This window comes from Mya arenaria, chromosome 11 (genome assembly GCF_026914265.1).
Source record: "Mya arenaria isolate MELC-2E11 chromosome 11, ASM2691426v1".
NCBI lineage: Eukaryota > Metazoa > Mollusca > Bivalvia > Myida > Myidae > Mya > Mya arenaria.
Window position 1 is genome coordinate 67,704,444 of NC_069132.1, and position 19,557 is coordinate 67,724,000.

General features: G+C 37.3%; 1 protein-coding gene across 1 annotated transcript in view; it reads right to left on the reverse strand.

The window, feature by feature from the left end:
- Window positions 1-1,105: 1,105 nt before the first annotated feature.
- LOC128209184 (mitochondrial import inner membrane translocase subunit TIM50-C-like) overlaps window positions 1,106-19,557 on the reverse strand; it is a 30,888-nt gene continuing 12,436 nt past the window's right edge. Inside the window, exons 7-10 of the mRNA XM_052913106.1 lie at window positions 17,135-17,233; window positions 13,604-13,760; window positions 10,771-10,874; window positions 1,106-2,870 (exon numbers count right to left, since the gene is read on the reverse strand). Of these exons, the coding sequence (XP_052769066.1) occupies window positions 2,784-2,870; window positions 10,771-10,874; window positions 13,604-13,760; window positions 17,135-17,233 (447 nt within the window). The 3' untranslated portion in view covers window positions 1,106-2,783. The remainder of the gene's footprint in view (window positions 2,871-10,770; window positions 10,875-13,603; window positions 13,761-17,134; window positions 17,234-19,557) is intronic.

Sequence of the window (19,557 nt, forward strand, 5' to 3'; positions counted from 1 at the left end):
TGTACGATTAACATCAGTACTTATTAAAGTTTGTAGTGCCATAGCTATATGGCGACTTCTTTCTAAAATGGGATGTGAGAATGAAAAGGGGCCTTTCAAGCGGGCTCTACTTTTCCTTAATGTTTTTTTCGCCTCCAATTTGTGCCTAGTTATTCTTGGAAAAGACCTACTATCCTTTCTTGTCAAAATACTTATGTAGAGTTCTAAAATAACCTCAGAATAATCCTCTCCCTACCCCCCAAGATGGCCATGAATAGGGGCTTTAAGGCAGGGCTCATTTTTTCCATATTTTTTTTTGTTAGCCTACTACTTGTCGACCCATTATCCTTTCTTGTAAAATAGTTTGGGAAATAAAAGCATTCTAGAATAATCTCTGTAAACATCGACCACCCAATTGGCCAGTTATTTTTAGAATTGGGCCAGTTCAACAAAATCGTATGAATTTCAACATACATTTCTTGAACTAGCTAGAAATCAACACTAGGCTGCTTTCAAGTGACCAATAACGTTAAAGGGACTGTACTACGTATGATGAAATAGCGAAAAAAATAAAAAAATGTTGAAAACTGACAAACTTGGTATCGATGTGTACAACGCATTGAAACTTACTAACTGAAGTACCACATAGTTTACAATCAATCTATTTTTCACAGTTTTTTTCATATTTTTCCATTAAAAAAGATTACTAGGAATGTCTACCTAGTAGAATTCATTCCTTATGTGTGATTGGCTAGTCAATGTTATCACGTGATATTACCAAGTTAGAAATATAGATTAAATATTCCAAACATTTAGAGTAAGCCTTCGTAGCACAGTGGATACAACACTGGACTGGAATTTTGGCTACACCGGTTTGAACATGGCCTTCGACTCGATTTTTTTTTTGTAAATGACAAATTGGACAAAATGTGCAAAAACTGCACAAGATGCATGTAAGCGATATGTTACATTGGTCAGTAAGATTTGATGTGTAATGCACCATAACAATTTTTTTGACAAATTTTTTTTTTTCTTGCAATTGTATCATCTGGTGTCTAGTCCCTTTAAATGGCAACTCATGAAGGGTCCTACATATCTTTTAGATAACTGAGTAAGTAGGTAATCCATGGAAGTTTATTTCAAGTATGTATTACATGTACATAGTACAATAATTATAATCAGAGGCAAAGGTACATGTATGAATAGCTACAGACATTATTCAAACAAAAAAGATTCTTTTTACATTTAATGACTGTCATAACTAGAGTAATTCTAATATAGGAAAAATAAAGTCCATAAAAAAGGTTTCAGTTAAAAATTTATGTGCATTTTAATTGTTATTTAATTGTTCAAATATATTTTGATACAAAACAACACAGGTTTATCTAATTGTTACACAATAAGAATTAGAAAACAAATCATTAACTTGAAGCATGATTAAAAAATCTGCAATAAGAATACTACAGAGTGGACAGAAAAGCTTGTCTACTTTTATTTACGAGTGAATGGGGAGTGGCTTATTGAAAATTCCCCCAGCTATGTACCTGTCTGTTAAGCAAGGGGTATAAAATGACAGCTATTAAATCAAGAGTTGTTGGTGCCTTACTTTATGTGTGCATATCTGGCATCAATTGAAAAACCAGTATATGCATTAAATCAGTATATGCATTTTGGAGCAAATGTTTTTTTGTTTTTTTTTAACTTTCTTGAATATGCTTATTTTCACACTATTTACGAGGAAACACCCTTTCAGATAGCCCATCAGTAAACAAAAAAAATCGCCAGGTGATAAAAGGATCTACATTAATCTACAGGCTTAGTGCAAGATGATTTTACTTCTGTATAAAATTGGTAAAAGAACATCAGTTTTGCACTAACCCTCTACATTGTGCAAAACAGTGCAGGTTCAGGATTTTAATTTTTTGGCTCTCCTGAAAACACCATTTCTGCATTAACTGGTTTTCCATTCGGTGCCCTCGATATTTTCTCTTGCAATGTGTGTACCAAGTTTCATTTGAATATGTTGTAAAGTTTTTTTAGTTATGGCCAAGATTACAGCATGCTGCTTGGAATGACACCGAGCCTTAGACAATACCTGTACATTCTTATTTATAAAACTAAACAAATTAGCTCACAACATAATTTTAACAAACACCATTTCAAATTGATCTTAGTGGTCTACACTATATCTTGACCAAAGAGAAGGCAGTATTTCTCAAGTTTCCATTATATTTATTTCAGTTTATTAGCAGAGATTTTAATCAGGTGAAGCACAAAATATATACAGTGGCTGGCCGAGTTAGTGGGTAGTTCACACAATATAATGTAGACCACTATTTTTTGTAAGTATGTACTTGAACCATTCATTAATGTAATGATAATATCTGTGCATGATAAAAAGTGTTAGCAAGCAGGAAAGATACATTTCATGATCACAGAACCACGACTTGCTAGTCAAAAACATGTTTTTAAATGAATCAATAATTGTTAGTAAAGTGGTTTACAGTCAATCACACTAATTGATTTTTTTGTTTTTAGGACTAGTTTGTGCAAACTTGTCACTAAAATAACTACTGAAAAACTAAAAATATTATAAGTTTCATTTCAGAATTGACAGAAAGCTTTTTCACGAAAGAATTTTATCACACATAAACAACCGCAACAGTAGTCAACCATGAAAACGGTTTCACTGAATTCTTTAGATGACATTCAAGTCTTTAAAGGAACACTCTCTGAGCTTCGTAACATGAAGGACCTTCATATCATCAACTAGTGGCCACAACTGTATAGAGCATTCCAGAATTCTAGAATTTGAACTTTGACGCAAATGAACTAGTGAAGTTTTTCTTTCCACGCTCGAAAGCCGCAAGCTTCTGTCTGTCTTGTTCTTCCTGAAATCAAACAGTCATAAAATAGTCTGGGATATCTTCCATTGAAACAGTTATTACACCTTCAATGTGTGACCTTGACCAGGACAGTAGTACGGTTCTTGATGGACACATTCAAGGCAAAAAATACAGTAACAGCGTTTAGATTTCAGGGGATCTAACAGCTGATAATTGTCAACCCTGAAGAATAATCGGGAACTGTTTGAGCATGATGGATTCATGTTAAAAAACTGAGAGTAGCTTACATATCTGGCCCCCGGATAGGCATTTTTCCATTGCCATTAAAGTGATATAAACTTACTAACCAGGTCAAAATATCCTTCTAAGACACCAAATACTTAAAATATCTGCCATTTGTTTTTGTTTTGTTTGACAATCAAATTATCAGCAGAGCTAAGGGCCTCACCATACATGTGCACATTGTGGGCCTCACCATACATGTGCACATCGTGGGCCTCGCCATACATGTGCACATTGTGGGTCTCACCATACATGTGCACGTGCACATCGTGGGCCTCACCATACATGTGCACATCGTGGGCCTCACCATACATGTGCACATTGTGGGCCTCACCATACATGTGCACATTGTGGGCCTCGCCATACATGTGCACATTGTGGGCCTCACCATACATGTGCACATTGTGGGCCTCACCATACATGTGCACATTGTGGGCCTCGCCATACATGTGCACATTGTGGGCCTCACCATACATGTGCACATGTTGGGCCTCACCATACATGTGCACATTGTGGGCCTCACCGTACATGTGCACATTGAGGCCCATACACGTGCACATTGTGGGCCTCGCCATACATGTGCACATTGTGGGCCTCGCCATACATGTGCACATTGTGGGCCTCGCCATACATGTGCACATTGTGGGCCTCGCCATACATGTGTACATTGTGGGCCTCGCCATACACGTGCACATTGTGGGCCTCGCCATACATGTGCACATTGTGGGCCTCGCCATAGACGTGCACATTGTGGGCCTCACCATACATGTGCACATTGTGGGCCTCGCCATACATGTGCACATTGTGGGCCTCACCATACATGTGCACATTGTGGGCCTCACCATACATGTGCACATTGTGGGCCTCACCGTACATGTGCACATTGTGGGCCTCACCATACATGTGCACATTGTGGGCCTAACCATACATGTGCACATTGTGGGCCTCACCATACATGTTCACATTGTGGGCCTCACCATACATGTGCACATTGTGGGCCTCACCATACATGTGCACATTGTGGGCCTCACCATACATGTGCACATGTGCACATTGTGGGCCTCACCATACATGTGCACATTGTGGGCCTCGCCATACATGTGCACATTGTGGGCCTCACCATACATGTGCACATGTTGGGCCTCGCCATACATGTGCACATTGTGGGCCTCACCGTACATGTGCACATTGTGGGCCTCGCCATACATGTGCACATTGTGGGCCTCACCGTACATGTGCACATTGTGGGCCTCACCGTACATGTGCACATTGTGGGCCTCACCGTACACGTGCACATTGTGGGCCTCACCGTACATGTGCACATTGTGGGCCTAACCGTACATGTGCACATTGTGGGCCTCACCGTACATGTGCACATTGTGGGCCTCACCGTACATGTGCACATTGTGGGCCTCACCATACACGTGCACATTGTGGGCCTCACCGTACATCTGCACATTGTGGGCCTCACCATACATGTGCACATTGTGGGCCTCACCATACATGTGCACATTGCCTCTTAGCAACATGTGTACCAAGTTTGCTTAAAATATCATGAAAAGTTTTCAAGTTGGGACCAAGGTTTAAGTTTTTTCAAAATAATGTCAATGACCCAACAAAGGCTTTGACAATAAGTTGACTTTTTTCTTTCTTTAAACAAGAGGGCCAAATGGCCCTGAATCGCTCACCTGTCATATATTGCACATTCTTCCATTATATACAAATATTGAAAACCTAAGCCTATGAACACGGGGCGTGGCCAATTTTGACCCCAGGGCTAAAGTTTGAACAATCTTAATAGTGGTCCGATAAACAATGCTTCATACCAAATATCTAAGGCCTTCGCCTTTTGGTTTCGGAGAAGAAGATTTTTTAAGTTTTCATCATATACATATATAAGGAAACCCATGACCGCCCGGGTGGGGCCATTTTTTGACCCCAGGGCCAAAGATTGAACAATATTGGTACAAGTCAACTAGATGATATATCACGCCAAATATCTAAGCTCTTGTCACTACTTGATTTTACGTGTGTATCTATATATGGCAGATTTCACAAAATAGGCAATTATGTGGCCCATTTTCTTTCATTTATTGTTATTGCATGTCAACGTCATTTATATAGCAATTGCCTTTCCCAACCCAATAAGAACACCTTATAGAAGTGATTTGTATTAACATATTGAAAATATTGTGTTAAATAAGGTAAAAAAATGTAAAAATATGCCGATAATTAGGACAAAAAAGACAGAAAATCTTCCCGGTACCAATATACCACTTTTTTGAGGATGCTTTTCAGTAACATCTGGTAAGTATTTTTTCTTGTCTGTTGAATAATGTTTGCAAGAAATGTTAATTAAAACAATAATATATCTAAAATGATTGCATTTCGTTCGTAATATACCTAAATTTTCGGTAATTGCGCATGGTGATAACGTTACGGTAATCTGTCCTCCAATTGTTGTGTAACATTAGCAGACATGATCCACTGCTTACTGTTTTAAGCCTAAACACACCTTTATTAAATCACTGAAAACAAAGACTACGTGTCGGATAAAAACAGTATTGCATATAACAAGAAATTGGTCATTCCCGATCATAAAGTTTTTTAGGTCTAAAAATGTGTTAATGTTACGCAAAATCGATTCTGTCCCATTTTAGCATGACGATAGCACCTTTTCTATTCGTGAATAATTTACACCGACTGAGGGTTAACATCCGGGTAGCGATTACTTTTATATTGGACTGGTTAACAGTTGACATTGAAATGATAAAAATAGTGGTGAATACCGTTGATAAAAACTTAATCCAAGTTTGGCTCATTCTGTCCTTCGATGTAACGTTAACATTATGTCACGCTAGCATTAAGACAAGCGCTTAATAAAGCGAGAAAATCGTTTTAATTTGATGACTTTCCCAGAGTCAATTATTCGAACATAACAATGTCGTCTGTAAACTATCGTTTGTAAGTATTCATTCATTAGGTACGTAGTTTATATTGAATTCATACCGCTTTTTTGTTTGATATCATTATTTATTGGACAGAATTAAGAATGTAAACGTTATAAAATGGACAGAAATATAGATGATAACGTGACAAATGGACATAACTGCAAATGTGACATTGGACAGAAACCTTCTTTTTTTTATAAAACACATATTTATGTTTTGTTTTTTGTGATCCATTGTATACTTTTGATACAAGCTTAACTGTTTAATACTTAATCTGAATTTGATTAAGTAAACTGAATGTTTATGTTATAATTGGGACTGAAATATGTTTGCTAATGTGACAAAAGGACTCTTCCCCTAATGTTACATAGGACAGAAGCAGAGTTTGACATCAACAAGAGAGAATGCTTGAGATGAAAGTCAATATTTGTATGCTCATTTTGTGATTCATTGTGTTTCTTATTTGACAAATCTTATTTTTGACACAAACTTGTGTTATATATTGTATCTTTACCTTATTTTAGTCACCTGAATGCTAGTGTTACATTTTGGACAGAACAATGTGTGCTATTGCATGACAATAGGACATCTCCCTTGGTGTTACTTTTGGAATCCTGTTTGAAACCCCCCCCCCCCCCCTTAGAGTATATAAAAGTTGAAGAACATTGTTTCTGTGCTTCTAAAACTGTTCAACCTAGTGATTGTTTTTTATTCAATTTCAAACTGTCCCAAATTAAATTAACTGAATGCCTATATATATATATACAATAACAAATTTAGTTAAAGGCCTAGTTTAGGTCCATTTTCATAATAAAACATTGAAAACTGCACAGCAGGTCTGATAAGATTGGAGATCTGATGAGACTATTTTCCCTGAACCCCACTCCTGGAGATCTGATAAGACCTGTTCTATTTTCCCTGAACCCCACCCCTGGACCTAGGGTGTGTTGTTACAATTGACTGGTGCATTATGACCAGTGGTATTGTGGCGCAAGTTGACGAACTAAATGTTGTTCTATGTGGAAGGAGTCTGATGAATAGATTTACAGATAATAAATTGACGTTGTATTCTTGTAGTATTTCAAACAAAACGGTTTTTTGAATGTAGCGAAACAATAAGAAGTGTTAGTAAAAGTAGTATCTAAAACGATCTGTTGCTAAAAATTTAAACCAAACCCACAACTTCTTGTGTTAGAGGCAGACATATATAACTTAGAACACTCTCATATCTCAACAGAAAGTATGTAATAATTTAATTTCTTTTTCAGAACCATACCCTTGAAGACAAGAAGATGATGTGTAAATCGTCTGAATTGTTTGACAGTTGCAATTTACTTACATTAAACATTATTTTATAAGAATTGTCTTTCGCTGTGTCGGGTTGGATTATATGCAAGGTTACTGCAGGTGGGGTGGTTATTGTTACAGGTTTTAAAGTTCTGGATGTTTGTTTGCTTTTTTATGATAAGATCTTTTGTTCAGTGTCCATGTCACTCTGTAGGCATATACAGTTCCGGGCAAAGATTTCTGATCAATCTCCTCTTATGACACTGTGTATTTGTACACAACCTCTGTAAATTGATCTTAATCTAATGCACCAGTCAATTGTAAACACCCCCCCCCCCCGGTCCAGGATATAGCGGGAGCTTTGACTTTTAGTCCAGCAAACCCCAGGTAAAATCTCCGCCCTGCGGTGACGAACTGTTGGTAAAACCCCGGCCAAATGCCCCCCGCACCCCAGAGACTCTATATAAGACAATATCTCCGCTAAATTTGACACTAAGACAAAACCACCGCACTCACACGGCCATGCAGGGCCACCTGGAAAGTAAAAACACAGCCCTTTTCCCCGGCTATCCCCAGTATACCCCCGGACCTGGGGGGCCGTGGTTACAATTGATTGTTGCATAATTGCCTAATTGTCTTATCAGATCTCAGATCTGAGTATCCTGCTGCGCAGTATGGGATATTTTAAGATAGAAATGGACCCTTAATGGCCCTGAGCCGATAAACCTACCGGTAAACACAAGAAATTGGCCCCTACTGTCAAGAATGTGATTAGAAGGAGATGCACAGCAGGGGATTATCATGCCAAATATTCCTTAAATCAGGCCTTAAAAGGGGGAGGGTCACTTTTAAAAGGCTTAAACTAGGCCTTTAAGACACACAACAGTCTGATCTTTAGTTCTATTGTTGGTTTTTCGTATTGGAAGTTATTCTATCCAGATTGGTATATTTTTTTTACGAGATTGTTTAATCAAACTGCTGCGGGAACAGTGTTTCCAGGCTTCGTCATTCAGTCTGACACCATATAAACTTAGGTCAACAGTGTATTTATAAATCAACATGAACAAAACTAGTAGGAACTATATGAGAAGAAATAGAATTATATTGTAACAACAGGTTATTAAAATCTCAAATGAGTAAAACATTATAACAATATATAAACTAAATGAAGAGTCAAAGAAACTATTTTCAACTGTAGAAGCTCATAAAATGTGTACGTCTGTCACACTGCATCTTCGTCAATCTTGTATGATTATTATGATTTTTATGTGATTATCAATTGACTGTGTTTATCAATCATTTATATAGTTTGTTTTATACTGTATCAAGCTCAAAGAGTCTGTGGTAGGTCTGTATTTTATTTTGTTGTGAAACATTCTGTCCAACTGCTAATGTGACATACTGCTAATGTTACTCATTCTGTCTTGTGGTAACACTAGCACATACTCGCAATTAGCAATTTATAATATATATGTTTAATATCAAAGGTAATGATAATTGCACCATACTAGAGACATTTATATCACCACAACAAAACATTTATGTTTATAGCTTATCTGATCTGATATAAAAAGAAAACCTATGTTTGCAGAAAATATTTTCTGTCTTGTTGTCCAATTTGGGTTTGGTTCAATGAATTTATTTGAGAAAAACAAAACAATCTTTAATTTTTGTCTGTACAATCTGTTTTATAAATAAATGAATCATTTAGTGCAAGACAAAATACTTCTTTGGATCAAAATATTTATAAAAAACAAGTTTTTACCGGCAATATTGTAACACTAGCACAAATGGTATGGTGATACAAAATTCTTTTTTTTATAAAAATGCATGAATAAATCATTGCAAATGTTCTAAAATATGATAGATAAGGAATTGCTGTAAAAGATTATGTTAAAATCACAAACCTGCAATAAATTTTAAAAATCAATATTCGCCGGGAACTTTTTGGTCACCAAAACGTGAAATCTGCCATATGTATATTTGTTATTAATTGTTGTATGTGGCCCATATTGAAAATTGGTATGTGTGCTAAATATGTTATCCAGTTGAAATTAAGACGTTACTTGTCTTTGTGAGTTCGGAGAAGATTTTTTAAGTTTTCACTATAACACATAGAGAAAACCCATCAGCCCTGGGGGGTGGCCAATTTTGACCCCAGGGCCATAATTTGAACAAACTTTGTAGAGTTCCACTAGACGATGAATCATGCCAAATATCTAAGCTCTAGGCAACGTAAGTTCAGAGGAGATGATTTTTGAAGTTTTCACTATAAACATATAGAGAAAACCCATGACCCCCCAAGGGGTGGGGCCAATTTTGACCCCAAGGCCATAATTTGAACAATCTTTGTAGAGGTCCACTAGACCATGAATCATGCCAAATATCTAAGCTCTAGTCCAAGTAAGTTCAAAGGAGAAGATTTTTGAAGTTTTCACTATAAACATATAGAGAAAACCCATGACCCCCCGGGGCGGGGCCAATTTTGACCCCAAGGCGATAATTTGAACAATCTTTGTAAAGGTCCACTAGACGATGAATCATGCCAAATATCTAAGCTCTAGTCCAAGTAAGTTCAGAGGAGAAGATTTTTGAAGTTTTAACTATAAACATATAGAGAATACCCATGACCCCCCGGGGCGGGGCCAATTTCGACCCCAGGGCCATAATTTGAACAAACTTTGTAGAGGTCCACTAGACGATGAATCATGCCAAATATCTAAGCTCTAGTCCAAGTAAGTTCAGAGGAGAGGATTTTTGAAGTTTTAACTATAAACATATAGAAAATACCCATGACCCCCCGGGGCGGGGCCAATTTTGACCCCAGGGCCATAATTTGAACAAACTTTGTAGAGGTCCACCAGACGATGAATCATGACAAATATCTAAGCTCTAGGCCAAGTAAGTTCAGAGGAGAAGATTTTTTAAGTTTTCACTATAAACATATAGAGAAAACCCATGACCCCACGAGGCGGGGCCAATTTTGACCCAAGGGCCATAATTTGAACAATCTTGGTAGAGGACCATTTGGTGATCCTACCTACCCTATATCAACGGCCTAAGCCTTGTGGTTTGGGAGAAAAAGATTTTTTAAGTTTTTCCTTTTGGTTGCTATGGCAACCAGAGTTCTGCATGGAATTGAATTCTTTGAACAACTTTGATAGAAGAACACCCAAGGAACATCCCTATGAGGTTTTATTAATATTGGCCCAGCGGTTAAGGAGGAGATGTCTTTTTAAGTAAATTGTTGACGGACGACGCACGCCGCACGACGGACGCCAGACAAAAGGCGATCACAAAAGCTCACCTTGTCACAAAGTGACAGGTGAGCTAAAAAACAGACTCATGATGAAAGAAAACAAGCATTTTATACTGAATTTTGAAAAATACCGAATAGCAGACACTTATCAGAGAGCTATACCCACCCTAAGTTTTGCCTGGTTTTTATGGAACTGGTCGATGGGGTCATCAAACTGTCTGTAGTACTGCAGCACTGGTCTCACATCTTCCACATTGCTCCCTGCCAATGCTAAAACACAGACAAACATGTGTATTTGGGTCATTATCTTAATGCATATATATTTATATATTAAAGATGGCAACAAGTACCCGAGTACTCGATCCTTCGGCTGATTACCCGAGCACTAATTCACTATTGGAGTACTCAAAAGTGTTTAATATTCACCAAATTCACGATGTACTGGCGCATTGCCAACAAAACAATGTACAGACCTATATTCCCTGCTATGTTCACAATAGACCCTAACAATTTAAATAACCGTTGATGACATGGAAGAACGTACAAAGTATATTATATTATAAATACAGGGATTTGATTAGGTAGATCTAATGGCTCCAGGGATAAAACAAATCAAATAAATTGGAGTTTAAGTTAATTGGTTGCTTTTGGTTGATACTTTATTTCTTGCTCGTATTGACACTCCAGTCTGCTTCAAATTTGAAGTCAAGAGAGACCTAAAAAGCCAGTTCTGCTTTTGTAGCAGGGTAATTCAACCCATTTGACTCCCATTTGGGGCTTAAAGTGGCCCTCAGAACCCAGCGCCAAAATGGTTTCAGTCCTTCAACTACGACGTCAGTCACATCCGTGATATAACAGTTGTGTTATTTTAAAGGAAAATAAAATGGCAATTGATAGGTGCGTACAACAGAGTAAATAAAACAGAGACTGCCTGCTTGACTTTTTCACTGCTTTAAACCAGAAGAACTAAGTAAACAAGAGGCACATCAGTGCCTGTGCTCCACTGGCCAAAAGGTTCAAGCAAAGACCACCTAACGAACATTTTCGTCAAGTTTCATAGAAATACAATCATCAATTTTGAGGAGAAGTTATTTAATTTATTTTTTTACTTTAATAGCTCTGGCTGCCATGTTGTGCAGTGGACCGAAATGATTTGGGCAATTTGAGTAAAGGAGCACCAAACAAACATTTCTGTCAAGTTTTATCGAAAAAAGGTCATCGGTTTCAACGACAAGTCGTATAAAGTTTTTTTTATTTTTTAGCTCTGGCAGCCATGGTGTGCAGTGGACTGGACCCATTTAACAAATTTTGGTTAATGACCACCCAAGGAACATTTATGTAAAGTTTCATCAAAATCTGATCATCGGTTTCTGAGAAGATGTAGTTTAACGTTTTTTTCTATTCTTAGCTCTGGCTGCCATGTTGTGCAGTGGACCAGAACTGTTTGGGCTATTTTGGTTAAGGACTACCCAAGTAACATTTCTGTCAAGTTTCATTGCAATACGATCATCGGTTTCTGAGGAGAAGTTGTTTAAAGGTTTTTCTATTTTTACCTCTGGGGGCCATCTTGTGCAGTGGACCGAAACCATTGAAGCAAATTTGATAAAGGACCATCCAAGGAACATTTCTGTTAAGTTTCATCAAAATCTGATCATCGGTTTCTGAGAAGATGTTCTTTAAAGGTTTTTCTATTTTTTTGCCCTGGCAGCCATGTTGTGCAGCGGACCGGAACCATTTGAGCAATTTTGGTTAAGGACCACCCAAGGAACAATTCTGTCAAGTTTCATCAAAATCTGCCTATCCGTTTCAGAGGAGATGTCGTTTAAAGATTTTGCTATTTTTAGCTGTGGCGGCCATATTGTGCAATGGACCAGAACCATTTGAGCAATTTTAATAAAGGACCACCCAAGGAACATTACTGTCAAGTTTCATCAAAATCTGCCGAACCGTTTCAAAGGAGATGTCGTTTAAAGATTTTGCTATTTTTAGCTCTGGCGGCCATATTGTGCAATGGACCGGAACCATTTGAGCAATTTTGGTAAAGGACCTACAAAGGAACATTCCTGTGAAGTTTTGTCAAAATCCGCTTATCAGTTTCAGAGGAGATGTCGTTTAAAGTAAAAGTTTACGCACGCACGCACGCACTCACGACGGACAATCTGTGACGACATAAGCTCCATGGCCTTCGGCCAGTGGAGCTAAAAAGTAAAAAAAAAGGGCCATCATTTGTATTACATGCATAACAATGATCTAACAACATAACTTAAGTTGGAAGGATGGTTGGGAACCCTTTTATCAAGTTTCAATGCAATACTTCAAGAAGTTAATGAAATATTGACTCATGTGTGCTAACATCCAAAGCCTTAACCAGAATTTCTATGAGGATTAATAAAGGCCCATAATTTGCAGTATATTCAAGATAGAGTTATGTCACTTGATTAATGAAGTTCGTCGGAGGGTTAGGAACACTTGTCTTCAGTTCCAATGCAATACTTGTAGTATTTGCTGAGATATTGACATACATGTGCTAACCTTAACCCTGACGCCTACGCTAGAGTGAGTAGTATAGCTCTCCTTATTCTTTGAATAGTCAAGCTATTGAGAATAGTCTGTCTGAGCACAACAATATCACAGTTACTTAATAAATTGACTGTCAGAATGAAAATGGTACATAGAAAAATTCTAAAGGGTTCAGCAGTAATCTTGTGTGCAGATTTTTGAGGATTTATGATGGAACTAAACATGATATTTATGTTACTGTACCTGGTTTGAAATAACTTTCATTTACACATTTCCTCCCATGTTGGAACGGTTTCAAGAAAAATGGGCAAAACTGTTCTATAACTACAGTGGGTATAAACTACAATTGTTATTTATTGAATACTGTCCTTGAAAACAAAAAAAAACGAAACAGTTACGCTACCGTTATTATAACTTCTTCAGAATTAAACTAATATAAAAGTGATATCATAAGTTTATCTTTGACTCCTACAACAAACCTCTCAGAAATTCAGCCAATTCTCCGAGAACAACGTCATCGTCTTCTCCCTTCCATGGTTTCACACAGAACATGTTATCAGAGTTGTACTTGACCGCGTTGGAATCCCAGTCAATGATTATGACCTTGGAAAGGTCACGGTTCAGGCAATTCAGATCCTGGTAAAATAAAAGTTCATATACATCATCAATGATATCACTGATCAGTTGTCTAGTGTTAAAGCTGCACTCTCACAGATTGTCAGTTTTGACACTTTTAAAAACATTTGTCCCAGAATCAGCTGATTTTGGCATCAGTCATATCAGATAACTCGCAATAGAACAGACCTCAATTGTTTTGTAAACTGCAGAAAAATTCATTTTTTCATGAAAGATCAATTCTTGTACGTTAATATGAGACTTAGATCTGACCTTTTTTCAGCAGTCTTATATTACAGGTTTCCAGACATTTATGCAAAAATTTGCTTACACAAAGACAAAAATTTAAAAAGGCGTCAAAATGATAAATCTGAGTGCAGCTTTTAAGTTAATTGACTCTAAACTCAGAGATTTCAAGTTTGATTCTCTGCCTCACTAAAAATCCTAACAGCCTTCTGGTAGGGACATTAAACAGGTCTCCCCTGAAAGTGCTGTACAGTGGCGCATGATAAAGAGCCATGCTTCAGTAAACATGTTTGCGGCGAACATTTGCTGTTTGGTTCCCCGCTTGCAGTATATATGAAGCATTGCAACAGGGATACATAACAAAACAGTTTGCTTACATTAGGCAAACGCTCGCCTTTCTGAACAAACTGCAGGGTAGCTCTAATCAGGATGATCTTCTGTCTGTGCACTATGCCCGTAACATTCACTGATACGCTCGACCCATGCAGTGATCGAAATTAGACTTTTGGATGGGCAAGACTGAACTCTGAGCTTGCAAGCTCGTGCTTATTTCAACCACTGCCCGTGGATAGGCAAGTGGCGTTGTATAATAAAGTACGCCCCTATATCAACTGACAATCTGCTTGAGATAATGGAGAAACTACAATGAAAACTGAATAACCACAGAAATCCAAGATTTTAGGTCAAATATACCTTTGGCTTCTACTCTTTCAAACCTGCTCTTCCTTTTGATAACACTCCTAAATATTGATGTCAACCACGCCAATATGGTGGATAATATTGATGTCAACCATGCCAATAAGGTGGATAATATTGATGTCAACCACGCCAATAAGGTGGATAATATTGATGTCAACCACGCCAATATGGTGGATAATATTGATGTCAACCACGCCAATATGGTGGATAATATTGATGTCAACCACGCCAATATGGTGGATAATATTGATGTCAACCACGCCAATATGGTGGATAATATTGATGTCAACCACGCCAATATGGTGGATAATATTGATGTCAACCACGCCAATATGGTGGATAATATTGATGTCAACCACGCCAATAAGGTGGATAATATTGATGTCAACCACGCCAATATGGTGGATAATATTGATGTCAACCACGCCAATATGGTGGATAATATTGATGTCAACCACGCCAATATGGTGGATAATATTGATGTCAACCACCCCCATATGGTGGATAATATTGATGTCAACCACGCCAATATGGTGGATAATATTGATGTCAACCACGCCCATATGGTGGATAATATTGATGTCAACCACGCCAATATGGTGGATAATATTGATGTCAACCACGCCCATATGGTGGATAATATTGATGTCAACCACGCCAATACGGTGGATAACAGAAGTAAATTTCACCATATCTTGAAACCAACATGTATTACTAGCAAAACTCTAGTTTTGGACTTTGAATATTGGCCTTGTTCTTGCTCTTTGTATTTAAAGTTGCACTCTCACACATGGCCAGTTTTCACATTAATTTTATTTTTTGCTCAGAATCAGCTGATTTTGCACCAATGCTTTCTATTCAGACATATAACATAACACACAATACAACAGATCTCATTTTTTTGGGAAAAATGCTGAAAACATGTTTAAGTAACCCTTTTAGCCATAAAACATTAATTTTCGAATCTAAATATGAAAAATTGTGATCTGATATTTTGTCAGCAGTCTTACCACACTTGTTTTAAGACAATTATGCAAAAAATTGGCTCATTCCAAGACAAAACATAAAATAGTTGTCAAAACAGTCAGTCTATGAGAGTGGAGCTTTAAGGAACTTGATTATTTCTTACAAAGGTCTGCAGCACAGATTCAGCCTGATATAACATGGTACTACAAGCAGAAACAAATGCTTGACCACTTCTCATCCATCAAGGAACAATACATCAATATATCAGAGTTATAGTTAACATTTGAACAAAGTGTTTTGTTAAATCTTTAAATAATGCTTTTTCAAATCATGGCCTTCTAGGGCAAAATTAGAATTTTCCACAACAAAAAGATGTCAATTAAACCATGCAAGGCTATGAAAATAATCCAGACATTTATTTCTTCTAAAAGGACAAACTTAAATGTCAACCTCATTGTAAATTTTGATACTGAGCTCACTTCAGCTAATATGTCTGGCGAGTGCCAATTAAATTAGCTATTGTTCTTAATTAAGCCATTTCTTGTACTATATTGGAAAGAATTTTCATTCATTAATTCTCATAATATCAGAACCGTAATCGCTAGGTAGAACTTTTATCACGCAGTAACTAGCACAGGAATAAATTGCTATTCAATTATACGCATGTTACTTATTGAATGCTTTACTTGAATAGGCTTAAAAAAAATTATGTCTGTTTCGGGTAACCCGACCCTACCTATAAAAATGCGCCGACCCTAACTATTTTTTTCCGTTTCAAAGCAAAAAAAATATTCGTTAGCGAATAGAGAGTTACGAAGGGCAGATAAATGCAGATTTTAATCAGAATTATTGTTTATATGATAAAACAAAGTCAGGCAATGACAGTAATGAAGGAAAGACTGCCATGTGCAAGAAAACACTCTGAACTTACGACAGATTTTGAAAAAAAAAAAAAAAAAAAAAAAACCCAACCTACCCTACCTAGAAATTTTGGGAAGGTTACCCTAAACAAACAAATTGTTTTTGGCCCCTTTAAGGTTTAGAACAATTATTACATCCACTATCCTCATGATTAATACAGGGAAGTGATAGACCTGGCGGCTGAAGTCCTGAAACCATTTCGGCAATGGGTTTGAGACCCCAATAGGGGTCAATGAGGGTGAAGCACCCCACCCTGCTGGAGAAGCAAAACTGGCTTTTAAGAATCCCTTGCCAGGGTTCTCCTGACCTCAAATTTGAAGCAAACTTGAGTTTCAATACTAACAACAAATAAAGTAGCAACCAAAAGCAACAAGTGACCTTTTTTAATCAGTTCTTATTCCTGGAGTCATTAGATCCACAGATATTCGCAAATCCGAAGACAAATCACATCCCTGTTAAAATCGTACAAGTTGTGCTTTGAGCTCAAGATTAATTTTAGTAACTCAAGTAGTGGATGCAGTAACTGTTATATATTAATAAAGATCTCTCCATATTTAACCAACCTTAATGTGTTTGCCATCTTCATAACGTGTCGCATCCTTGTAGAGTCTATACATGATGTAGTTTTCTGGATCTACCTTGGTGATTAATGGGTCTGCGGTCTGAAATAATGATATGTGTTGTTACACATACTGAAAAAAATAAGGCTTATATGAAAATGTTTATGAAAGAACATGTTTATGAAAGAACAGTCATGATTTTTTCTTAATTTGTTAAGTGTCTCAACTTCACCATTAAGTGAACAGTTGAAGCAAGGTTTTACAAATTTCCAAAGTAATACATACATAACAAATAGTGATTTTTGTACTCTGAACAGAATACTTCATTAACCGTTTGATGACTTAAGGATGCAAAACTTTTAAAATTTGATTTTTTTTTCAATCAACAAATTATATATTTTAAAGGGACTGTACTCCGTATGATGAAATAGCGAAAAAAAGAAAGAAAATTGTCAAAAACTGAGATAATCTTGGTAGCTATTGTAATGTTGTGAGCATAGAAGCTCCGCCTCTATATGCAAATTAGTAACCGCCCTGCTAAGGCACCAAGGTGGAACCCCTAGAAGTATCAGAGAGGCAGTATGATTCAGACTATTGATGTACTCACATGTTATAAACTTGTAGAATAAATGTAGTAAATATTTAAGTGTCTTTATTACATACCTACATTAAAACACAACAATGGCGACGAGGATAAAAGTGTAAAACACATGAAAAGCGGATTTACTGTAAAAAAAACTGTGCTGTGTAATTAATTAGTAGGACTGATTATTTACCAAAAAATGGCTCAAGGATTACCAGTATTCCCATCATTCAATGTCACTGAAACAGCAGTGGACAGTCGCTGGAAAAAGTGGTTAGGTCGACTAGAAATCATGCTAGTTGGTATGGATGTCAAAGACGCTAAACGCAAAAGAGCGTTACTTTTGCACTAGGCTGGTGAAGATGTTTATGACATTTTTACAACACTTCCAGACGTCGAGGAAACTTTGACGCTGCCAAGCAAGCACTAACCCAGTATTTTGCACCCAAGAAAAGTATTGAGTTCGAAGTGTACAAGTTTCGACAGGCAAAGCAAGAACCTCACGAAAACTTGGACAGTTTCCACACACGACTCAGAAAGCTTGGAGAACACTGCGAGTTTGCAAATACAGACAAGGAAATTAAGTCACAAATAATACAAGGCTGTACGTCAACAAGACTAAGCACAAAGCGCTCAGATCAGAAATGTCTTTAGACGAAATAATCAAAGAAGCGCGATCTCTAGAACTATCTGACAACAACGCAAGCGAGATAGAACAATCAGCCAACCACAACAACAGTTACAACACCTGTGTAATCAGGCAAAAGCGAAAACCAAATCATCGTCAACAACGACAGTCTACCAACACTTACCGTCAGTCACAACAGAAAACACGAAACTGCAGAAACTGTGGTATGGAGTATCCGCACATGAATGGCCAATGTCCCGCTGCCGGCAAAATATGTAATTTTGCAAGAAAATGAATCATTTTGTGATTGTTTGTCGTTCAAAGCACAAACAGTCAAAGCCAGTGCATACATTGGGTACCGATAATTGTTCAGACAGTGAAATTTCGGACAATGATAAAAGCAGTAACGAATTTGCATTTGGACTTGCAATAAATTCAAACAAGCCAGACATATCCTGCAAGCGACCTACAATCAAAGTCAAAGTCGAAGGTCATGCCCTAAAAATGCTCGTAGACACAGGGTCATCAATAAATGTCATTGATGAAAAAGCATCCAAGCCATGAAACCGAAGCCAAAATTAAACAAAACGGATACGAAAGTATACGCATACGGTTCAATTGAAGCTGTCAAAATTATGGGCCAGTTTCAAGCAATGATAGAAACCAAAGTTTACGACAGCCATGATATACGTAACGAAAGGAAACAGTGGCAATCTGTTATCATACTCTACATCAGTGTCACTGCAAGTCGTTCCAGAAATATATTCAATGACAAGCAAAAGTGAAATATGCGATAAATTCCCGAAGGTATTCACAGAAATTGGGAAATTGAAAAACACACAAATTGAGTTATTTGTAGACAATACAGTTCAACCCGTTGTGCAACCACATAGAAGAATACCATTTCACCTTTGAAAACAGGTGGAAATTGAACTCAAAAGGCTCGAAGACATGGATATAATCGAAAAGGTAGATGGACCAACAGACTGGGTATCACCGATTGTCGTAGCACCAAAACCGAAGAGCAAAAACAATGAAATACGCATCTGTGTAGACATGCGCCTTCCTAACGAAGCCATTAAAAGGACTCGACACATTATACCGACAATAGACGATCTTATTGTGGACTTAAATGGTTAAAAAATATTCTCAAAATTAGATTTAAATCAGGGATACCATCAACTTGAAATCTCAAAGAAATCACGCAACATAACC